The sequence below is a fragment of the Calonectris borealis genome, chromosome 3 (genome assembly GCF_964195595.1).
Source record: "Calonectris borealis chromosome 3, bCalBor7.hap1.2, whole genome shotgun sequence".
Lineage (NCBI taxonomy): Eukaryota > Metazoa > Chordata > Aves > Procellariiformes > Procellariidae > Calonectris > Calonectris borealis.
In genome coordinates this window covers 93,061,282-93,086,619 of record NC_134314.1, presented here as the reverse complement: position 1 = coordinate 93,086,619, position 25,338 = coordinate 93,061,282, and the positions used below count along the sequence as shown (strand labels likewise).

Sequence of the window (25,338 nt, the reverse complement as noted above, 5' to 3'; positions counted from 1 at the left end):
CATGTTTGAACTTTGCAGTGTTTTGTTTTTCTCTCTTTTTCCAGATGAGGGCTATGCTCCTTAAGTAACTCAATACTTCTGAGAAATGCCACTTCAAACCTGCTTCTCAGGCCATTACAGGTTCAGGTGCTATATCCTACATTAGCAAACCGCTAATTTGGAGGTTGCTTTTCAGTACATTTAGTCTTAACGTCTGCAGGCTGCGAACCAGAGAAAACCGTATCACATACATACACACACACTTAAAACTAAAGTGTTTATTACATGCTAATTTTACCATAATCAGCGCTGGCAGAGAGGACCCCTCTCCACTGCAGTGTAACCAGACATATGCATAGTGTCTTGGAATTCTGCTGCCTATTTGAAGGATCCCCAGTCTGGGGACTGGTATCACTGTGCTGCACACCGATATGCTCACTGTAGCAATGTAAACACGGCCAAAAATCAAAACCCCAGGTGTGCAAAGAATTTCAGCATAGAGGACTTTGTGAAAGGTTTTTGTTTGAGATTTAATCAACATACACACCTACTTCTTTCCTTAAAAGATCATTACGAGCCTCTGGAAAAGGAGTGTTATCGAACAAACTTAGATGCTTGGCTTCTGTCCTCACCATTGTTGTTGCTGGCAGACATACTGAAATGATGCAGTATATTTAAAGGAGGCCAAATATATCCTCGCTGGCATGTAGAGGAAGTTTCCACAAAAGTCATACAAGAGAAAACAGTGAGCGCAGAGATCCATTCTGCTGTGTCCGTGCAATGTTCATCCAAATGGCTTACTCGTGAGAAAATAAATAGTGCTTTATAACACCTTTCAGCTAAAAAAACAGGGCAATGGTTGAATTTAAAAGTACGAGGTACAGGAAAACTTCTCATGGCCAAATGTGGTCTGTGACAGTCCATCAACACTTGCTGTATTATAGTTGTCATCTTCATTTTTCTGTGCTCTAGGGTGAGCAATCAGCTATCCTGTAACCAAAAGAGAATAGGCACTTACACGCTAGCAAAGATGGTCAATAAAAGCATTAGGCTTTGGAAGTATAAACTTTATGGGTGACAGCACCAGAAATCGGACCAATATCCTGCCCTAGCCTGGACTCCTGTACTTATCAGAATGCTAGTTCTGGTGAACCTAACATGGAGCCCTGAACGGTGCATCGCAAGGGTACAACACCACAGAGTTTGGTCAGATATCCACCAGGCTATTTTAATGATTTTCAAAAAGAAAAGTGCCCAAATCCTAAAAGCACACACTGACACCAAGAGCCAAAGCCCCAGTTACAGCATTGCAGTAAATGCACACTGCAGTGTAGAAAATAGGTATCCGTGGATGATTTGGCATTCTTCTGAAAGTAACTCTTGTGCAAGAAGCAATGGAAAATTTGAATGAAAAAGTGTCCTGGAATTCATAAAATAACCTTATGAGACCTCAGACTCTAGAAGATTTTAAACTGTCTTGGCTTCTTCTGCAACTCACCTCAGATTCTTGTCTTTCTGGGAGGGTTTCTATTCCATTGTGATCCTGCATGTGTTGTGGGGCCTCGGCATCTAGCTCTATATCAGCCTGCGCGTTTGGCTTTTCGTTCTCCCATTTTGCAAAGCCTTTGTTCTTCCCAGCTTTGCCATGGAACTTGGACTTCATTTTGGGGAAAGTATGGGAACCTGAATCATTCCAGCCTGGCTCATGCCACAGTGGTTCTGTCTGTGTTGCTTGGCTGGTGGTTGCCCTCTGCAGCCGCACCGAAATTTTCCGTGAAGAGCCAGTGACGAGGGTGATAGCTCTGCCATCGAGGTCCTGGTGTTCTGCAGCAACACTGGGAAATTCAAATACTTCATCTTGGACTGAAAGAGAGGATGGAATTGTTTATTTTAAATATACTACTTCAAGATCTTTACAAAAAGATAACTTAAGCCTGGGGTGGGGGGAGGTAACCTCCTATATGAAACAGTGGTATAATTAGCAATATCCATACGCTGCTTGGAAACTGATTGTGGCCTTGTGTGTGCACATTTCCTTCTCCCTTCATCTGCAAGCCCAGGGGATAAGGCAGAGCTAGAATTGTGCCCTTTGTCTCCCAGCCCCTGCCCCTAAGTGGCTTGTAAGGAGAAGTACAATTTCCCTAATTGTAATTTTATTTCTTTTCAGCTGGAATAGGGGTGCCAGTATAGAGGATAGGGAGCCTCAGGCAGGAGACTAAGGCCATCACTGCAGAAGTAGATGTTGTAATCCGAGCACTGAACACAAGCTACAGCGCAGTGGAAAGTACGTGTGCTGATCTGTGCGTTGAGACAAAGGAAAAATTAAAAATGGCAGCAAGGACACTGGCTGTTAGAGAGGATTCCAGAAATGGTTTAAGATAGGAACAAAAGTGCTCTCACCTGGAGGCAGAGACGGACTGCTAGGCAGAGAGCCATGGTTGCTGCCTACTGAGGTTCCCCTGGAAAATTTCCTGCACGCCAGCACAAGCAGGTCTCGGCATTGCTTATGACAGTTGGCACCACAATCTGTAAAGAAAGGAATTATCAAGTCATCAAATGGAAAGCCACAACTCTCTGGTAATCCCTCAGGGCTATTAGCAGACAGATACCAGGAAGGACTTTGAAGGAACAAATACTTTGACAGAGGTGCAAAGGGAGTTACAGAAATGGATCATTTGGTCTGAAGCGCGTTACAAAAAATGGATCATTTCCATGGCAGCCATTAACAGAAATCTGGCAGCAGAAGGGAAGAGGGGGATGATATTTTAATCAGAAATTAGTTTCAAGGAAGACACCTGGAATTACTGGTATGATCCTGTGTATGCAATGAGTAAAGCCTCTGCTCCACTGCATGAGTCTCCAAAAAAAGTTTGGGTTTTTTTTTATTTGACCCAGCAGGACCCATTATAGTAAACACACTTGGTCAGAAGACACTGCAGCGTCCATACTCTGAGCCTCTGGAAAGACAGCTGGAGGTCAATGTAGACCATTTGTTGTGGTTTAACCCGGCAGGCAGCCAAACACCACGCAGCCGCTCGCTCACTCCCCCCCCCCCCCCCCCCGCCCAGTGGGATGGGGAGAGAATCGGAAGGGTAAGAGTGAGAAAAACTCGTGGTTGAGATAAAGACAGTTTAATAGAACAGAAAAGGAAGGGAAAATAATAATAATAATAATAGTAATAATAATAATAATAACAATAACAACAACAACAATAATAATGATGATGATGATGATGATAGAATATACAAAATGAGTGATGCAGACTGCAATTGCTCACCATCTGTGCTGACCGATAACCAAGTAGTGATCGCTACTTCCTGGACCACGCCTACCATTCATATACTGAGCATGATGTCACATGGTATGGAATACCCCGTTGGCCAGCTAGGCCAGCTGTCCTGGCTATGCTCTCTCTGAAGAGTCCTTGACTAGGAGGGTACTTAGCAACAACTAAAAACATCAGTGTGTTATCAACATTCTTCTCATACTAAATCCAAAACACAGCACTAGGATGAAATTCAACTCTATCCCAGCCGAAACCAGGACAACATTGTAGGTTAAAACTCATCCAGGTAGCTCAGCAAGCAACATCAGCACAGAGTGAGCTCTGTGGACGTGTATCATCCACCTGGATGAAACTGGCTGAGTGCCTGCACACCTAACCTCACTGCAGATACACTCATCACTAGGTACATTTACCTGAAGTGTGACTGCAGTACGGATCTTATCTACAAGGGCCAAAGAGTGGAAGATGCCCCAAACACAGGGTCTCTCTCCTCTGTGTCACTTGCCCTTATTTGAAAAGTTCCGTCTCCCTTGTTTCTCTGTTGCTGCTACATGACCTAACATTTTGTTCTAGGTGAGCCATTGCCAAAACGTTGTGTTTATAACTCTGCTAAAAGGACCATTCTGCTCAGGGCAGCAGCTCTAGCGTGATAGGTGAGAGTTCTGGTTTCTCCCATCACCCATCTCCCATCATCATATGTTTAATACAGAAGTACCTGCCCAGCTGTGGTTTTGTCTGCCCTAAAGGTACCTCCCCCTCCCCCCGATACAATAAAGACCTCTCTTGGCAATGGAGAACCTCTTTCATCACTTGTAGACCACACAGTCTAGCTTTATCTCATTGTCCACAGTGCTGGGGTAAGCAGCAGACTGAACAGATGAACCCCCTCCCTCCCCCGGCTAGCACAGTGTCAGAGGTTCAAAACAGAAGATGACAGCTCTGTGCTTAAAGGCAGAAATTATCCATAATGGGTGCAGCACTCCAGTGATGCTGGCATATAGAGCAGCTGGTAGCTGCTGCAACAAAGGGCAGGCACTAATTACATTTGTTGACCGCTTTAAGATGTGAGCGAGCAGCTCTGCTCTCTTACTCTCATGCTCCATTGCCTATAATTTTGGCTCTACAGAACCACTTTTGCTCTCTCTCCACTGAGCCGCCGTTACAAGCAATGATGCAGGACAGAGCTCAGCTTTCAGATCTCAAGGGGAGTTTACAGGGCTGCTGTGACAAAACCTTATCTTCCTTCCCTCATCCTACCAGTAAAAGTATAGACCGCAACTAGCCCTTTCGTAGCTGCTCAGGTGAGAGTGGTCGGGAATAGCTGAATTACATACATTGGTTTAGCCATTTTCCCCACCCTTCTCTGAGGAAGAGATGTTTGTGGGTGGAGAGGGAGACAGGAATATGGTGTATCCTAAAAAACAACCCTGCCAATTCTTCACCCTTCTCCTGGGAGCCAGTGTAAGACTAAGGGAAAAGAGCACATGTAAATACAACTATGAAGCCCCAGCGTGAATGTTCCCCTATGAATAACTGAGATGCAACTACAACTGTGAAAATCAACAGTGCCCTTTAGCCAGAGCTGGGCTGCTTGAGAAATAAATAGGTACAGGACTTTAAAGCCAATGAGGACCACCACAATGCCATTCTTGGTCTGACCTGCTCAATATGGTGCAAGTACTGCCTAAGAAATTAAACATTTTATGAAAGCAACAGAGAGGGCTGTAAGAGCTCTAGGATTTTTTTAAAGCTGAATGTCTGCAGAAGATCTTGCAATGAGATCTGCTGGGCAGTCTAGGAATTAACTATTTCTCTATTTCTAGCTCAGCTGCTATTGCATTGCAAGACCAGTAAGGCTTCGCTACAGGCATGCGGATGTACATGACAGCATTGCCAGCAGACCTTTTCCTGACCCCAAGTCTCAGCAGATATATTTCAGGATGTCTCGGTGTTAGGATGAGGACACCAAGATGCAAGGTCTTTGCTGGTAGAAAGTGACACTTCACGGAGTCGGTGGCTGCTTTGGACCTTTAGCTCACAGAATCTTTGTGTTCCTACTGAGTGCTATGTCCCCTAATGCAGTGAGACTTCGCAGCGTACCAACAGTCACTGTTCACGGACAGTACCAAGTGTATAAGCAAAATTTGGATGAACAGATGTCATCCTAGTAAAAAATACATTTGACCTACTTGTGCTAAAACCCACCACCTATAATTTGAAAAATCCATGCAATATTTATTTACCTTTGCATTTGTAGCCTTGTTTGATTATACCCCAGAGCTGCAAAGAAAGACAAAAGAACGTCAAGGAATCAGAAAAGAAAGCCGGAAGGAAAACAAGGTCACAATGAGGAAGTACCAATGGCTACAAAAGCACAAACAGGATACAACTGCTCTTAACACCCTTCCTGTTAGGCAGACCTCCCCCTCTAATTGTGATAAGACTTGTGTGGCTTCCCCGTTATTTCTACTACTTACAGCGGGACTACCAGAGAAGGAGAGACACAGATGACATTTGCTTCCAGGAATGGGTGAAAAATTGCCATTATATCAAGCTTACTGAAACCAGCAGAGCACGTTCTGCTTTTAGGCTCACTTAATGTTATCTGCGAGGGAATTTCCAGTGCACATCCATTCTCCAGATACATGAATGACCCGTGCCATTCAAACACAGCAGAAGAAAACACCACTGGGGATAAAAATTAGGTTCTTGGTTGCCATACTGGTCACCAGCACACTCAGCCATAGCAATTGGATTTGTCTGCCTGTCTTTTTCCATTAAAAAAAATGTTGAAGATTGAAACAGGCAGAAAAGACATTAAATTCCATCTTTGCCTCCTCCCAGAAGCTGCCCTTGTTGATGTACATAACAACCAAATGCAAAACTTCTAGGAGGCAATGTGCGCAGTCCCACTTTTGGGAAGCTTTCACTGCAACACGAGCAGAATTGCTTGGAAGTAGGAAAATTCCCCAGCAAATCATTATCTATACACTCAGAAGTGCTGTATCTACAACCATTGCATTATAAAAACAAGCATTTTCACTCTGAGAGGCAGATAGAGGAAGGGGCGGTTTTTCTAGCCCTAGCATTAGAGGAAAAAGATCAGGGACTGCAGTGTTTATTTATCCTGACCTCATTCAAAACATTACCTGGGAGGGTGAGCACATCCAGGCAGTCGAAACTGCACGTGGCTTCTCACCATGTTTATAAGAACCCATGCACAGTACGCAGGGGGTGAATATGGTCATTAAAGAAGTGTTCAAAAGGAAGAGCTGGAAAACATTCAGAATACAAAGGAAAGAGTAAAATAAACAGAATAGGAAGATTCTGGGGAAAAAAAATCCACAAACTGCAAAAAAGAATTTGCAAGGAAAAATGGGGACTTGGAAAAGCAAAATAGATTAGACAGGGTGGAAGAAAGGTGAATAAAACAACAGAAGGGACAATGGTGGAAGAAGGGTCCACAGATAGCCTGCTGCTTGCTCTTTTCCTGCTAATGCCTGTGGTCAGGCAGCGACAGTGGAGCCCCCCAGCCCCCTCTTGGAAGAGCAGCAGCAGGGCTGTCGCTGCTCAGCTTTACATGACTTTTTTTTCCCAGGTCTCTTTGCCAGGATCACCGTAAGAGGCATGGATTATAGTTTCTTTCATTTAAGATCTAACCTGTTGCCACAGAAGAGCTTTCTTCTCACCTTCTTAGCTCTGTACCTTCCTCCTACTCAAATTTGGTGCCACCGTCATGATTACACACAGCAGTGAGGCTTAGCTGAAATGCCGTGTCATGAATTCTGACCTAAAGATTTGAATCTGTCTGACACAGCTTTGCTGCAAAGCTGGCTTGAGCCAGCTCCAAGGTAAGAGGATCTGTGCAAATTGGTATTATAAAGCTCGGTGGGATGGCTGGTCACCTACCCTGCCATGCGGTGCAACTCAAGCTGTGGGACGGAACTGTGGCCCACCATGGGCATATCAATTTCACGCTGTTTAATGGCATTAGGTTTTAGCTTGATCTTTAAAGTTTGTATCATTTTAATAACAGATATTTATTGGATACTGCACGCATTGAACTGTCACGGCAATTCATCCTGCTGCACTGCCAGCGCACATTATTTTGACTGTGAATCAGTGCATCAGTTGGAAATTAAGTTTCCACCCAGGGATGAGGATGAGCAGCACTGAAATGCAGAACAAACACACAGCAGATTTTGTAGTTGGTTCCTGTCCTATCAGCCCAACTCATCCACAGGACAATGCCAATGACTTCAGTGAGTTGACAGGAAAAATGACCTTATTTCCATTTCCTGTACAACCCCTTACTCGTTTGTATTCCTGCCCTGGATGTAATCAGGGAGACGTGAAAATTCGAACAATGGCCAATTAGCAAATTGATGCAGGAGAAAAATATCTGGTAGAGAGGACATTGCAGGGCAGTCCTTGGGCCTTGCTTTGCTATGGAAGCCTTCCAAACATGAACTGGATGTCACAAATGCAAAGGCGTCTTCCCAAGGCTGCAGGCAGCCTGAAACAATAGGCTCAGGCCAGTGAACGCCCCTGCCCCATCGGTCTGCTGGAGCTGCCAGCGCAAGAGCCCACCCGCACGTTCCTGAATCAGCATTGACCATGTCACCTGCAAGGTTCTAGCGGAAATAGGTGGAATTCCTTCTTCCCCGTGGCCTTGATCAGCCATTGCGATAGGGACCACGAGCATCTGAACAAGACAGACTCATCACAAAAGAAGCGAGCGGAAGATGGGAGCACGGACAAGAGCAGAAACACCAGAGCTGGTCTGAGAGGAGGCATGTTTTTGCACTTAGCAGTGCAGTTATTGTTACTTTCAGCCACGAAAAAATACTACTTAGTGGAAAAGTTCACACAGTACAAGCTGGAGATTTTGCTGCCGACAGCAGAGGCAGATCTGTGCTGGAGAGCAGGGACCATGTTCTGAGTTTACACCCTGTACAAGGGCCACACATAAGCGGAGAACATGGGCCTCTGCCCTTATTGCTTAAGCTGTCTAAATGTGGACATTTGATTTCAGTGGGGTGTGTACATTAATGTAACTTTTAAATCATAGGAATTCCTTTTTCTTTACTATACTTGTTTTGAAGTGAAAAAGTTGGAGGAGGTACAAGCAACACAAATATTCACAAAATCAATCATTTCCCAGCTATGTATAAAGCACTCTAATAAGTGGCATCTAGTAAATTATGGCTGAGAGAAAAAGCAAATTTTAGAAAAACGTCAAATAAATTAAAAAAAATCTTATTGTACAGAACTGCTGGAAGCACTTTTGATTTCTCGACCAAATTAGAAGGTCTGTTAATTCAATAGAGAAAGGATTAAGGCTGTTATGGTCATTCAGAGAATTATGAACATAGCTATGTTGCCATGTGCAATTTCCTGAGAAAGAACGGCTTTTGCTTCATCTACATCCTCTGTTCCAGACACCCATTTTCCCTTGAGCTTGTTTACATGGGAAATAAAGCCAAATTAAAGAACTTAAGATAAACCAAGTAAGGCCATTCATATAGTCTCTAATATCCTTTAGCTAACATAATTTTATTTCTTCCCCTGCCACAGTAATTCTTACAAATGCCAGTATTCAGGAGCCACTAAAACAAAACCGGATAGTACAGCTACAACATGAGTAAGTGTTTTGTGCTTCTGAATGCAAAGAGGTATTTGGCCAAGAGACTTTAGCGATGCGGGGAGCCAGTTTCAGCCTATCTACGTTAAAGGGTAAAAAGTTGTGTTTAAGATACACTATTACTAAAAACATACTTACAAATCCTGCACAGTGCTCGCAGAAAGTTGGTTTAAGATAGGTCATCTCCTGAAAGTTATGAATAAACCCTGGTCCCATTTTACACTGGAACTGTGATTTAGCTCTCAGAAAGTAAGCCATCATTTCTTCTTTGCTTATAAGACCATCTCTGTTAGGGAAAAAAAAGTAGAGTCGATCTGTCACTCCCACGGCACTGAACAATTCAGGATTTTCTCATTGCAAAAAGCACACAGCACACAAAGTACATTCTTTGAACGAGCTGCAACCACCCTGGCAGAAAAAAACCCTTAGAGCCTTTGTGGTTCTTACCCTTCATTGAGCAGCAAACACTGAACTTATAGCCTGGACCTTAGTTTCTCACCTGTTCATGGTATCAGTGCACAGACCAGGCCATTAAGTGAAGGATCTTGACCTCACACAGAGCCAGCGGCTGTGCCCCTGGCTGACCACCAGCCTTGACAGCCGAAGTGATTCTGGACAAGAAGAATTATCAAGCCCAACTGGTTATGAAATATATGTTACATATACCTCCTAGAATATTTGTTACCCTCTCTCTGCTACATACACTCATTTCCCCTGTCCCGTACACAACTTATTTGTTTCATCAGTCTGATGCCTGGTCTGGATACAGCATCTCCACTGTAATTTGACGGCATTCCAGGGGTTTTGATTCAGTCCCAGTAGGAATTCCTCATTAAGCTATTACATAAATGATTTTTAAAGTACCAGGTAAAGCAGGACTCCAATATGGGTGGGCTTACAGAACCGACTACAGCATAAGAAGTTAAGTGAGAACAGAATTCAGCCTTCAGTGATCTTCAGTTCCTGAAGCAAGATGTCAGACACAAGAAGCTTGGGAGACACTGTTTCTTCAATATTTGGTTTGCATGAGTTTTTAAATTGAGGAAAAGAAAAAAAACACAAAGAAATCTCCAAACTTACTGGTCTTTGTCCAGCACACAGAAAGAGTCCAAAAAGGGGAAGTTGGCAGCTATACTTTCAAAGTCTTCCTGAGAAATATAGCCATCGTGGTCATGATCGTAGTTCCTAAAGACAGACTGGGAAAAAAAAAGAAATTTTTGTCCTAATATCTAGCCTATCCTGAATCTATACCAGCTCTTCAAACTTATAATTACATCTAACTTAATGTTCAACATTACTAATCAGATGCTCTGCTGCCTTGTTTTATTCCTTTTATTCCTACTTGGTACTTCAATATGCATATTTATTGGACTGTAGGGGAAAAAATGGCTAATTTTTAAAGAAAACTTGACCTCAGTATTTATCTAGTGATGGTCCTCCACACCTTTTCAGACATAATTTTTCTTGCTCTATTTTTCTTCTTTATTGGAAATGTCACTAAAATTCTGTCCCACGTGACATACTCCCTTTGCTTCATTAAGTATGCTTTTTAATCACAAAAAAAGAAATAAACCAAAACCAACCCAACAGCAGCTTTTCCATGAGTATTTCAGATGTTTTTGGCTTCACTTCTCTTTTAGTTGGTCACCTCTGCTCTGTCACAGTACTGTTTCAATCTGATTTGTGTACTAATACTTTGACATCCAAATCACGAGCACTTTGTACCTAATAATCATTCCCTCCCATCAACCCACACCAGCTTGCCACTAAGTAAAAACAGACACGGGATCAAATTTAGAAGGTCGCATACAGTGATGGAAGCCCTCCTTAGCTGGTAAGGAATTACTATATTCTGTATTACTGATTGCAGAGATGTGCAAGGGGCGTTAAAGCTACATGTGATGCTGATGGGAAAAACATGAGTGTCAAAGTCAACATGACTATCTGAAAGACACATATTGAAGCACAAACTCTCTCATTAGATTACGATTTGGTTGACAAAGACAAGATTTTAATATGCTGAGACCTCTGAAAGGTGTTTGCTTTGTCCTTATTTTAACAAGAACGTGATGAAGCCAATTTCTAAGCACCTATCAAATGACCTGTAACCGATGACTGGCAGACCTCAAAAATACATCATCACGAAGGAACCAAAACACAAACCCAAGTAGTATTCAACACTTTTAGTAATAAAAACAATGCTTTAAAGCACAACTCAAAGCAGCAAGTAGATGGCAAAGATTAGCAAAACGAAGACAGCTGTACAGAGTGGTGTGGACCTCTTGGTAAGCTGTATCCATAACAGCCCCAAAACATGTTTTAATCCTGTCAAACTCAAGATCATATGTCCTGAACCAGGCCAAAATTGTGGAATGGGGGACTGCATCTCCCCACCCACAGGAACAAGAACAACCCCCACCCACAGCACATTCTGGAAAGATTAAGGAGTTGCGACAGACCTCCTATTTAAACAAGCTATCAAAGAGAGGTTTGGATGTGGAGTGATTTTTATCAACACATATGGCACTGACAAAAGCAATACAGGAACAGCATGTGCAGTTCTGGCATCCCACATTAAGAGAAAAATGAAACTTTTTTTAAAAAAGAGCAGGTACAAAAAGTAAACCACAAGATATATTTGAAGTCTGAGTGAGACAACTGAAGATTGTTTAAGTTATCTTAACAATATAACCCCAATTAATGACCTGTAACACAGACGAGGTCAGAATTTAATAGATCCTCCCAGACTTAGTTATTAATTTGTAAAAAGCAGAAGGAGATCTTGCTTCATTATCTACAACAATTCCTGGTTCCTCTGCACGCGACTCACATCACTAAAAGTCCCTTACACACCAACACAACAGGGCTCAGTCTCTCCAAAGGAACCTGGTAGTGTTTGGTTTTGTTTGCATTACCTAACACGGCACCTTCCAAACCGAAGCTGGAAGATCCTAGCTATAATTCTTCATGGCCTCATGCCCAATTTTTAGTGTGATACCAAGACAGTGCTTTCTTTACCATACGTAGTATGCTCTGGACAGTCAAACGACAGCAAGTTGAAAACCAGAAATAGGGTTTCTGGAAACCTTCTCTGGACCTAGTAATGTGTGAGTCCTTGTTTCTGAGTATTTTTGTTTCCAGCTGCCTGTTACCAGACATAAACTGGGTGACTAGATCTGCGAAAACTCAACTTGCCCTCTGAATTTATATTTGCTAATCAAACCTATTGAACAGAAGCCAGGCTTTGGATGCTCCTGAAAGTTTGCTCCTTTGTATCGAGAAACCTGCTTACTAATCCCATCACTGATTGCAGGAATAAAATAAATATTTCTGAAAGAATCAGTAAAGGCTCAAATTTGTTAACGGGATATCTGAAGTTCATCCCAACCATAACAATCCCTTGAAAAGCTTGAAATTAATTATAATGATGACAATATCAAAGCTATTGTACTCTTCGACTTGTATATTCTTCAAAATACTTACATCCACCAGCTTTCGTATGTGCTTGTTAATGACGGTAGGGTCGGGTTTTGGTACCACTCCAGATGCCCACTCCAGTGGCACTACTGGCTTGTTAGGGGTCGTCGGGGAGGTAGGCTGCTGAGAGATGGACCAGAACACAAAGATTTTAAAATCTGAATTATGAAGTTGAATTTCCCGCTAAAAGCAGCTCTATATGTCAGCGCTACAACCACAAACTACTGGAGTTCCTGTGCTGTAAAAATGTGCTTAGGAAAACATCAGGCAAGGTTTTAAAGCGTTGCTTGCCTCTGCTAACAGCTTCAGTTGGGCTCTCCGTGGCACCTCGCAGCTATGCCGGCAGCGGCAGCGCCCAGCGAGCTCAGAAGCAAAACCAGGCAGACTTTCCTCACTGCTGTCTCCGGAGGGTTCAACAGCAACAAGACTTGCAGGAAGGGGGAAGGAAGGAGGGTCTCTGGACACAGCGGGCATCCGAAATAGGCAAGCCCAGAGACCTGCTTTTCTTCTTCCTGGTACAGCCCCCGAGGAACTCGCCATCACGATGCTGCCTGGCCCCACCACTCTGCCGGAGGGACCGTGCCCGGCAGCCACGCGAGGGACTGTGGTGGCCTGGATAAGTTAACGCTCCTGCTCTGCGCGGCACCAAGAAGAGGGCAGGATGCAGAGGTGGGGACAAAATCGCGCTCAGCCATCCCACTGGTTTCCAGCCAAGACGTGCTATGACAACGTGGCAGAGAAATGCCAACGCCATAGTGGAACAAGAGCGAAATCTTTCTGGGCAGAGACAGGAGGAAATTTACAGTAGGCCAGGACGCACAGCTTAAGTCATCTAGGCAGCCTGAGCAGAAAGGGGCTAACCTTTGACTTGCTCTCCAGGTAATGCCAGCCAGGCTATTTTATTTTGAAAACAGTTTGGTCCTGATGAAATGGTAGCTGACAGCTCACTTGATGCACAGCGCACGCAGAGCCTCCACGCCACTACGGTGCTTTGGGAGAAGCTCTGGCATGCAGCTCGGCTTGTTCAAGTCGAAAATATAGGACAAACCTGAACACAGTTTCAGATAAGGCTTCAAAAACCACCAGGCAGCATGAAAAATGCTGCAAGGCGTACTGGCCTTCTCCTGCATCTGCCACTGGACAGCCGGCAGGTGAGGCAGTGTCAAGCAGAAAAATTTCAGCATGGTTTGGATTAGAAGCGAGATGGCCCACAACCTCAGAAGGCCCCTGTATTAGCTGACCAGCAAGAAACCTAGGTCCCATCCGTCTCCCTATGAACTGGTGTGAGTCAAGAGAGAGATCATTGAGCCATCTAAAAATGTTACAGTTATTATTGTGTATAACAAAGGTATTGTAGACTTTGACATTGAGATGAAAAATGGTCATAAGGTCATACTCTACCATGTTTGGTAGGGAAAAAAAAAGAAGGGTGTGTTAGTGGGTTGCTTTATTCATTTGGCTTTTCCTTATTCAATTATCAGAACAGCTCTTATCCGTTCCTGAATGGCTCTTGAATCATCATACAAATCTGCACAGGTAAGTTTAAGGAAGAAGAAAATCCCTATACCCACAGAATTAAAGTCTAACAGGAAATAGAGTAAACCTGGATATCCAGCTCTATATGTCAAAAGCACCTACAGAATATTTTAATTCTAAAATTAATGTCACCACACAGTGATGGACCAACAAGCTGGCAAGTGTTTTTGCTCTAAAATTATGCAGAAATGCAGCAATCTTTTAAAGATAACATGTTACATGATAACATATAACCTGCCAGTATTGTGATATTCTTACAGCTGTGGTCAGAGAAGAAATTTGAAATGTGCCTTCTCTTAAAAAAATCTTAGACTAAAGGACCTCAAAGCATCAGTATCAAAGTGTCGGAGTGGTGCTACACTACGAAGTCCTCACAGAGAGCTTTTGACTCCTGCTGGTCTGAGTGCAAAATGGCGGAAAAAGACTGAATCCACTGGAGCATTCCTCTTTATTCCGGGCTATTTCATTTGAAGCCTCATTCAATTTTTATTGTGGTTTTTGACAAACTGCAGCAAAAACTTCATGTTACTGCCCACTAGCCAAAGGGAAATGTCAGTTCCTCCTATTTCACTCATAGACTTGTATGAACAACCATAATTTTATTTATGTATTTGAAATGCATGCTATGAGGAAAGGTACTAACCAGTGTCCAGAGACTACCTAGCTGAATTTATTGAACACCCAGAAACACTGTATCTGGTCATGCTCTTTGTGATTCAGCCTGTATCTCCTGTCTGTTTCACCAGCACAGGGATAGTGGTATCGTAGACTGAAAAAGCATTTTCAGATGGATGCAAACTTCTGCGTATTTTGGCATTGAAATAAATTCTACTCAAAGGCAAAAAATCTATGTAAGTGTGTCTTCAGTGGCATAACTGTACCAGGCAGAGTTGTCTTCTAGCCAATAGCTGTACTAGTAAAAACTCCCAACAGGAAAATAACTAGTGTGCAGGGAAAAGCAGGACAGTGTGACAGGGAGACGCTATACTACAACTGGCGGTCAGTCTTCAGTATTTTTTTAGGCTGCTACAATGACTGAAGAGTCCCCTCCCAGTTTTAGGAGAATGAAAGTCTTTCTCAAGTCCCTGTTGACAGCAGGATCGTACGCTAACGGATTAGCTCCACTTTTGCCTCAGAAATGACTGCAGCAGCATGAGGCACTTCCTCTGCAGTGCACCTGCACGGGAGTTGTACCTGTACAACAATAAATCAAGGAGCAGTTGGAATGATATTACTATGGTGTCACGTTGCCTTTGACAAATTTTTCCACATACAAAAGCTCTACAGATTCTTTCCCCTCTAATACAGCTTGTGTGCTTTGGCACTCCATCAGAGAGAAGTATGCTTCAAACAGTCCTGCTTCTGTCGATTCAGCTGTAGCTTTTTACCCATCAGGGTGCTGCAACACCTCCATGTCACTGGTTATTCATTGATTGTTATGCAGAAGTCTCCCACAATTGCTGGGTACTGTTAAAGTTCACAACACTGATGATATTGCTTTTGTCCTTCTTAAAGCTCAGGCTGGAGATCAAAGCAGCAACGTGATAATTTTCTTCATTTACAGTAGTGGCCCATTAGTCCTCCCACAGCATAGAGCTGTAACAAATCAGCTTTGCTGGCAGTAATGGGAGCACAAGAGAGCCGGAATGACTGTGATAAATGGGAATAAATGCGGTGAAATCATATCCAACAAGGATAATGAAACAATGTAATGAAATTCCAGGTGTTCAAACTGAGTTAGTGTTGACTATGGAAATATTCAATAGCTTCCTTACTATTGCTCATCATCCGCCATTGAAAGCACAAACACATAGTCCTCAAACTGATCTCCAAGAGTGATAAACTATCTTAAAACCCAGAGAAGCCCTATACTTGGAAATTAAGGGATTCTGCTTCCTTGCTTGCTTTTAAGCATACTTCAAAATCATAAAAAGCACTGCAATGAATCACCTCAGATTACTGGATGCTGCTCTAACACCCTGCTAAGCATTTCCAGCCACCCTTAGTTTCTGCTGGTGTCAGACTTGAGAGGGCTCAGTCTGAGAGCATCACGTGCTGGATATGATAGGTAATAAGGATGTTAATGCACTGATGAAATGCTCAGAGGGAAGAGGAGTCCCCAAACTTTGGCAACAGAAGAGAGAGTAATACTTTAAATGAAATTCAACTGTTAATTAGGAGATTTATCTGTATCTTCAGACTTGCAAAGCATAATGAAAAATGCAGCAATGCAGCATTATCTTTAGTTGCGCATACTAAAAAAAAGTAATAGGTATTCTGAGGTGTTTAAACTTTGCTTGAGAGCCCAACGGTTGGACTTGATGATCTTAAAGGTCTTTTCCAACCTAAACGATTCTATGATTCTATGATTCTAAGATACAGCCAATTCTACATAAGCAAACAGTTTTTAAAACACTACAGCTAACGCTGTGCCTTACCTAAAACAAATCTTTGGACTCAGTGTTGTTTTATATAACCGCACCAGCACCCAGAAAATGAAGTAATGGTCACGCAATACATCATTGATGTAACCTTACAAAGGATATCTTCACATAAAGCAGAACTATCTTTTCCAGGACTTGCAGAGATTTTGTTGAAAAATAATTAGTAATGAAGTCTGGCATGTTTCACTATTTACTTCTCCCAATATCCACTGAAATCTATAGTGACTGTGTTTACTGTACAAGCATAGACACTAAAAAGCTTTATGTGAATACGAATAAGGAAACACATTAACTCTCATTTAAAAATTTAATCAACTGCATGCAGACAAAATAAGCAATATGTCAAAATGCAGTAAAAGAAGACGTACGGATTTGGAGTTCCTTGGTTCCAGCACCAGTGAGAGCTTGTAGATGTCATCCTCAGTGTGATAGAGGTCCAGGGACAGCTATGTGTAAGAAAGAGGGAAAACCAGTAATATTTATTAGTCTGGGTTGGATATGACAGGCTTGTAAGCAGAGATATACCTCCCACTGAAGCTAAACAAAAAGTTTTGCTACTCAGAGCTCAGGATACACGCCGAAGCTGCGTGCAGCTGCTGGGGAAGCAGCTTTTCACAGCGCTAACGTAACCCACGCTGGTGAGCACACGTTGCTCTTCGCGCCTGTACTGAGCCGAGCAGGCGCCGTACTCGGGGGCTGTCACAACCTGCACCCCAACACGTTGAGTGAGAGGGGCGGCGTGCTGACCTCCTCCAAAGAGGGGCATTGGCACCGACGACCACCCTTACACAAAACACTTTCTTCTAGCAGCTCAATGGTAATGACTGATCTCAGAGAAATAACCTGGTGAATACAAAAACCGCAGGAAAGAAGTTGTAAAGGGGCTAGGCTAGAAGGACTTCAGATTGTGTTTTGGTCAAATTTTGTTGCTGAGGAAGGGTCAGAGTACTGCAGCTCTTCTACAGCGATCAGCCCGTGCAGCAAAAGCCCCTCTGGAAAGCCCTGGGCACTGGCAGGGCAGGCCTGGGAGACACAGGCCAGGTTTGGCACTGCTGTTGATGCAGCAAAGTGCTCCATGAAGAGAATCCCAGTTACTTTAGCCCAGCTTGGCCTGTTCCCGATCCCCTCTCAGCAAGTAAGGCAAATTCCCTTTCAGCTTCTGTTTTTAGATAAATGAAAGATTTTTCTTCCATGTTCTCATTCTTTTCCCTAGAGGATTTATTAAGAAAAAAGAAGGGGCATAAATACACTTGAAGTAAGATGGATCTGTTTGGTTTTACTTTGGCAGCTGGGGTCTTGTACCAATGCAGGTCTGCAGTAAATTCGTCCTCTTTTGGAGTGATGAAGGAGAAAAGTAATCAACACTGTGCCTAATGTTTTTCAATGAGAGGAAACGAACGTTGCATGTTTCCTGTGATCATGTCCCTACATTAATTGGCTTTGGAGTAATTGACATGATTTGAAGTTATCATCTACCTTGCAAATCCCCAATTAAGCTAAGATTGAGTTAAAAGGATGTTTCCCAGCAGGCAGATAGAATTACTACTGACTAAATTACTGTGACAGAAGGTTATTTTTAGACAATCTGAAGTGCTGAATTAGTAACAAGTGGGACCAGTCACACTGTACTGCAGAACCACCTTCTTTTAGGCAGAACTTTGTGCAATGAGTAAGACAGACAGGAGTTGTGCCCTTTCCCAAGATAAATCCACATCCCAGAGCAAAGACATGGCTTTAGAGATGTCTGGATATTGCATTATTCATTTTGTCTAGCTGTCACACTATGCTGATTTTTGCCCTTCGTAATTTGGTTATGGGCACCAGTGAAAGCCTGAGCATCCTGCAGGTTCCTTCACCCAGCCGGCACGCTGCTGTCACAGGGGAATGTAAGGACCTGTCCTAAAGATAACGTAGATCCAGTAACTGCGGTAACAAATATCGTTCATGTATTTAGTTATTCAGTGAGTGTATTCTTAGGTTCCTTGGTGGTATAAAATAAGCAGAACTGAGTTGGAGCACATGATATTATCAGGTCAGGCTGGGACTGACAGCAGAATTGCTAGTTTAGAAGACCTTGCCCTGTTCCTACTAAAACACACAGTTTTCTCAGCAGGCCAGATGAGCGGGGTGTGGATTTGGGGATGGAAATGCATCAGTATTTACTGAGCAAGTTTGTATCTCCCCCTCCCTGAATTATCTGACTTTATCATAAGCAGCAGTTATAACTTCATTAAGCACAATGTGTAAGCACACAGTGGACAAGGTATTGTCTAGTACAGAAGTTTCAAATACTAGCAAAAAAATTACAAGCATGATGACTATGCAGTTATATAAGATCTCATTTTATATTTTATTTATAGTTTTGCTCTGATGGATAAAGTGTAATAAGAGTTTTCCTAGGACAACCTTTACAGCAGGTGGCAGTAAATTTGACTTTCATTGCTGTCCTATTTTTCCAAGCATTTGGGGGGGATTGAGGAGGGTGGGGGACTCATCAGAAAGGCACAACTACTTTTTTTGTAAGTGGAACTTACTGAACACAAGTTAGGGAGGGTGACTTTCAATTTGATTGTTTAGATATTTCTCATTCTCTTCACTAGACTGTACAAATGACTGGGACTTTCCAGTCATTTGCATACAGTCTCAGAACAGGTTAGACAAATAGCTGTTGAGACCTAAAAATAGTGGGGGAAAAATGGTGGCACCAAATAAGTCGTAACGCAGTTAGTATAAATGCACTGTAGACTAGTTGAGAGACTGAGATCCACTTCCAATCCACAGAAAGTGATGAAACATTTACCCACAGGCTTTTATTCACATAAATACAATGAAATACACATAAATAAAGTGAAATAAAAACAATGTGGAAACACTGCACAGCAGGTAAGGAAATCCCTTAAGCATCCTTACCAAATGTAAGTTTTCTAATGATGAAAATGTCATTAGAGCTATTATTCCTCTCTGGTGCACTGCAAGCTTGTGCTTAGGTCCTCTTTTATTACTTCTACTTAGCTCCAGGTTTTGGATGCCAGGGACTGGTACAGAAGCGGGTACAGAGTCAGTGGAGATGGACCGAGTGTGGCCAATAAGGCAGGAAAGGAGGAAGAACCACACAGGCTAAGAGCAAGCATGCACTAAGAAGTGAGTCCATTTTTGTGTAACACACTCTGGCTCACCGGCAGCTGAGTTGTGGCACATTTATGTCTCTTGCCCATATAGCTCGGACTCATTTACACATGACAAGGGAGGACTTGCATCACTAGAGCTCCCTCTCAGCTTTTGCAGTCTCCTAGGCAGGTAAACCTGGCATTTGTCTCACTGCCCTCCATACAGCAAACCTTTGCCTTATTTGTGGCATGTTAACTTCCATGCAAAATATTGGCTTCTTTCATCTTCTTGTTTAAAGCTAAAATTTGGTGAGCTAGAAGCTTTTATGCTGACAATAAGAGGGGCAGGGTAAGCAGACTTCTAAGTTTGTGTGCAAACATTTAAGGCAAGAAAGAGACCAACTTTCCAGAATGCTTATCATTCAGCAGCTACCACTGAAGCCAGAGAGTCCTCTTGTTCCCTGTTCTCCCTTTTGGTCTATATGCACAATAGCATCTGAAAAATGCCCGTAAGACCCTTGACCACGTGGCCTGAAGTTTACTTGACCAAGGCCTTGCCCCAGTTTTTAAGTCAAGCTCTCACTTCGTAGCTCTTAACACAGTCTCCCCAAACGTCACCATTTCCAAGCCACTTGAAAAGTATCAGCTCCCCCAGAGCGGATGGGGCTCCACCACTGAGGAAAAGAAAAACCAGGGCAAATTCCCGTATGTCCATGAAATACCCATTTTATCTTTTTGTGCAAGTTGTTGGACTAGCAAACCAGTACCCAGTGATTTACTTGTCAGGCAAGCACAGGCCAGGCTGTTAGCACTTGCTAAGTGTGGTGTAAAAGGCAACACTGCAAGGGATGGAGGCCAGGCGAGAGGTTTACACATTGCTTATCAGGACAAAATACTTACTAAAAGCTTGCCTGGATAGAAGCGGCTTAATGGGAAAACAGCAGAAGTGAACAAATAGTTGGGTCAGCTGATTCACACGCCAATGAAAAGCACTCTACACGTCTATACACATCTACTAATTTTGAAAGGGAGTTTCTCTAAGTAAGTTAAAGATGAGAAAAATTTTTACAGTTTACATTAGAGAGAGAAGACCTAGCAATAAACAGAATAGTTATTTCTTCAGGCTCTGAAAACAGCATGACTTTGGCAGCAAGGGAGGCTAAATCTGCTAAAAGACCATTTGCACATAGCAAGGTCTACTATTTTTAGTCAGCAGTTCTTGTCAGCTTTGGGCTGCAATCCTAGCTTTTCTTCTCCTCTTTCTCTAACCCCAGCCTATAATTTAAAACTTTCTTATTAACAAAAAGATTGACAGAAACATTTCATCTACTATATAAGTTCATTATGACTGTTTTAAGAGACCACTGTAAAAAAATTGTATTCCTATGTACATATTGTATTCATATGTACTCATATGTAGGACAAAACCTACATACTGGAAGAAAAATGAGAATATGCATATTATGATATGTACCAAAATTCTGGTCCAGGAACTTTTTGTAGAAATTTGTTTTTTTTCCTTTCCAGGAGTCACCATCTTAAATTAAAACTCCCACACTACCAAACGTACTTGACCCACAACTACAGTTCCAGTGACTACTATGAAGACAGAATTACCCTGGAAAGGTTTTAGGTTACCTACAGCTGTCTACCTAGATTACCCATGTCTGCCTCCATCATTACTAAAAGGTACCACCGTGGAATCATGCTAACAGGTAAAAAGCAGCACAAGTTAATTTTAACTCATGATCAGGTCTGGAATCAACATTGCAGCATTCAGCTTCACTTATTTACAATCAGATTAGCTCAACTATAACCAAAGTCAGCAGAGTTATATTAGGAATGAATACATCAGAACATCGTAAGTGAAAAAGTACCCGTCATGCACTCAATTATTTCTCCTGGTAAATGAAATATACTGAATTAGATATGAAAATATAAATAAAATCCCTGTAATTTTGCTGAAAACAAACAAAAAAAAGGAAATTTTTTTTTTAAAAAAGGAAAAACAGATACACTATATAAACTCAGGTTCATACAATGATGGATATGAACCTGCAAGGTCTTAGAAAAATCTGAAGCTTTCTGCTCCTTTTGGAAAGCAGGCTGTCACCCAAAAGAGAGAAGAACAGCTAATGAAAATGTCAGCAGCAGTTCAGCTTCCATCTCTCACTTCACATTGTCTGATTTCTGCCCTTTTGGGCTCAGTTTCTTATTGCTCCGTTCCCTAAAGCCTGAGGTTCCACTTCCCCCTACTCCCAGCCAAGTTTGTAAGAAACTGTGAACTTTCAGAAACAACCAGGGAGGGAAAGAGCTCCAAGCTCAGGCTCATATTTGTCAGCCTCCATAGCGTAGCTGATCAGTCCCAGCACAAATCCGTCACAAACTACAATCTCTGCTTACTTTCTAGATATGCACATTTTTGAGCATTTTAAAGTAAAGCATGAAAGGAAAAAAATGCAAAGCTCCTGACCAATAGTCCTCCAGTTAATGCATTTACCTAGAATGAGCTAGGTAATGAGAGTCACCTCAAATCTGTGACCGGACTGAGGAAAAACTGGAATTTGGTTTCCACCTCCTCATGGAGTGGGAGACAATGCTGAGACATCGCCTGTTCTGGACACAGCTATTCAGAGATAATCAAATTCTTTCCCTGGTTTTTGATCTAGATTTTTTTCTGTCATCTAAAAGAGAAAAAAGAAATTTGGACGAAAACATGGTCTCAAGAAGTTCATGCTACCCAACAAAATGAACACTGGAAAAATTCTCAAATTTGTCCTATTTACACACAGACCTTGTTTACTTCTAAGTTTATTTTTAAAAGAATTCTATTGATTGAAGGAGAGCAAGGATATTCTCTTTCAGGTCTGAAAGACAAATAACAAGAACAGAAACAGCATAAAATGATTACAAATTAAGAGAGTCCTTTACCTAACATGACATGTTTCAGACTACTCTCAAGTGAGTAGATGACTTTTATTTTCTTGCAACATCAACTGTTTTATAACAAACAACATGCGTTTTTTTCAAGTTTCACGGGTTTTGTCTTTAATTCCAAGATACCGGCTTTTGCCCATGACCTGAACAAAATGTGGTGCTGGGTCAAATACTGCAGTTGAGATCAGTGCTAAAATGACTACATTTTAATGGAAACAGGATTTGGCCTGATGGTTCAGGCTCCACACTTCCGTATGTTTTGAAATAAAGTGTAGTATTTATTAAAACGACATTTATTGTCTACATATCAAAAAGGGGACTGAAAAAGAATTCCTTTTAGCATTGTCAGTTGCGGCTTTTAAAAAAAAAAGTTCTATTCAGTCTTTTTGAAATCTCACTTTGGTTTGAAATGGGACATTCAAATCCTTGTCTGTAATTTGTGTGTGCAAGTTTCAAACCTCCCCAAACGTAGCCACTGCCAAGGGGGAAGGAGAGGGGAAAGAGCAGGGGTCGCAGGGGCTGTTTAACACCCCTGCATTTTTATTTACTGAATAGGAAGAGTACTGTCTCTCACACAAAGCACAGGGGAGCAAGAACAGAGTGATGCCCAAGCTGGAATTTCACCTGTGTGTCTATGTCAACACGTCACCCGATCTTTGCGCAGGAGACATAAGCCTCAATTCTAAGTAGTGAGAACTTAGTTCTCCAACACAAATACAGCCCTCTTTCTGTCATCCTTAAAATAATTAATTGATAACAATCCTGTTGCTGCTTCCAGTCACCACATACTACCATAATGAAACTCTCTTTGACTTTATTCACACCTCATGTGTGAATAACATTGTTTCTGTTTCATATTCTCTCCCTTTTCTTTTACAAAACTGGGATAAAAATGTGCACTTATCTCTACAGATATGAGTATTCCTACTGACATTCAACATCTGAATAACAGAAGTGAATTGAAACATGCTCAATACTTACGGTTAGCAGGTTAATTAAATCCATATTAGGCTCTAAATGATGAGAGGCAGTTTGCAGGGAAACCAATTCACTCAAGGTGATGGAAAGCTGCTGCATTTTCACTATGTTAACTTTGTTCTCATCTATCCAGTCAGGAAAAATGACATGGACAGCAATCAAGTCTTTCAAATGAACTCCTAAAATAGGAATTTTGAAGCCAACACAGTCAGCAAAAGCCTTGCGGTAGTTGCAGTAGTTTCCATTGGAAGAGACCAGCTCTGTCATTTCGTTCCAGTCCTACAAACAGCCAGAGAAGCAAGTCTCCATCAAAGCACTCATAGCATTCCCTTAATCTGTTTTAAATGAGCACAACTCATGTCAGGGTGTCGACAGTGTTAATTTCCCCTCTGGCACAGGCAATCAAGCAGAGGATCTCCATCTGATCCTTCTCCACTGAGAGGAATGCAACCAAAGTGCCTTTTAGGATGCCCTGCCATGATCCAAGTATTGTGCTAGTGAGACACTTGCACTGCAGAACCCGTCAGACCTCAAAGAGGTGATGTTCTGCTCAATATGTCTGTATCCTGGAGTCCACCATACCTTTGTGACTTCTGAAGACAGATGAGAATGAGTTTCTTTCAAGCGAGAAATAGAGCTGTGGCTTAGACCTCCCACAACTGCCATCAGTGTGTTGAAGTTCTGGAGGTGAAGGAGCTTCTGCAGGAGAAATTGATCATGCGTAATTAAAAATCAAGGGAAAACATGTAGCAGCTATCCAGTGTCACAGACGACAAGCTAAAGGAGACAACCTGTCACTGCTAAAGCAGAAATCGCTAAACCAGGGGATGTTACAGAAAGGTTCAGCATTTCACGAAACACACAATAGTGACAGTTGTCAACTAGAATACAACAAAGAAAAATTATTTTATAGTTGTGTCTGCTAGTTAAAAATGCAGACATACCACACCAGAACAAACAACCTGGAGGCTATTCACAGAGGAAACCGGACAAAGAGCATCCTGTTCATTTGTTTACTGCAATCTCTATTTATATTATTGCTTTATACTGGAAGAAAAAGACTCATATGCAAGACTTACCTGTGCAACATTGATAAACTTTGTGATTACTTCTGCCCTTTGCTGGGGTGTTGGTTTGCTGAGAACCATGAGCTGGACCCATTTGGAGATACCATTAAATAAAGCAATAGATCTCTCCAAAGTAGGATTGTTCTCCAAGCAGCCATGGATCACATAGCTTTGGTAGTCTGTGAACTAACAGAAGAAAGGCATTTTCAGTAAAACGGTGGACAACTTAAGAACCAAATTGAAACTTTTTAAAGCTCCTCTTGGTTAGAAAGTGACCGAGACTCAGGGCTAGCAGACTGCTGCACATCAGTTCGTTCTTAAATTTTTTTTTTTTTGTTGGTTTTGTTTTTTTTCTACTTAATGTCAACTTAAAACTTTAGTGTTTGTGTGTCAGGTAATACAGGAGCCTGCATGATAAGCATGATTACTACTGCCATGGAATTATCTTTCCCATAATTTAATCAACACTTACAACATTTTATTCTGTGTAGTTGTACTTGACATTCTCACGGCATGATACTCTATAGGAATTATCTAGTGCTACAAGCAAGAAGCATATAAATAAGAGCTTTCATCCCACTCCAATATCCTGACCAACTCCATTGTTGATGTAAAGAGGGAAGTCTTGGCGCCAGTGAAATCAATAGGAGCTCTGTCACTCTTCACAGGAGCTTGAACTGCATCCCAAGAAGCTCACTATGCACCCATTTTCTTCCTCCTATGTCAAAAAAATTCTGTTGCACAAGGAGCTACTTCTGATAAATCTTTCTCCTTGTGATGTTATTGTTCAGTCCCTGTGTGTTCATGGACATTGTTCTACATGGGAGAGCTACGGCTCCCAAGAATTAGATTTCCTTAAATGTTTGGAAAACATTTTTCAGCT

The 25,338-nt window shown here is 42.1% G+C and overlaps 1 protein-coding gene across 1 annotated transcript in view; it reads right to left on the bottom strand.

The window, feature by feature from the left end:
• Positions 1 to 40: 40 nt before the first annotated feature.
• RASGRP3 (RAS guanyl releasing protein 3) overlaps positions 41 to 25,338 on the bottom strand; it is a 65,154-nt gene continuing 39,856 nt past the window's right edge. The window contains exons 7-17 of the mRNA XM_075146702.1: positions 24,468 to 24,641; positions 23,971 to 24,087; positions 23,392 to 23,667; positions 16,735 to 16,812; positions 12,393 to 12,509; positions 9,990 to 10,105; positions 9,048 to 9,195; positions 5,509 to 5,545; positions 2,380 to 2,505; positions 1,478 to 1,842; positions 41 to 969 (exon numbers count right to left, since the gene is read on the bottom strand). Of these exons, the coding sequence (XP_075002803.1) occupies positions 961 to 969; positions 1,478 to 1,842; positions 2,380 to 2,505; positions 5,509 to 5,545; positions 9,048 to 9,195; positions 9,990 to 10,105; positions 12,393 to 12,509; positions 16,735 to 16,812; positions 23,392 to 23,667; positions 23,971 to 24,087; positions 24,468 to 24,641 (1,563 nt within the window). The 3' untranslated portion in view covers positions 41 to 960. The remainder of the gene's footprint in view (positions 970 to 1,477; positions 1,843 to 2,379; positions 2,506 to 5,508; positions 5,546 to 9,047; positions 9,196 to 9,989; positions 10,106 to 12,392; positions 12,510 to 16,734; positions 16,813 to 23,391; positions 23,668 to 23,970; positions 24,088 to 24,467; positions 24,642 to 25,338) is intronic.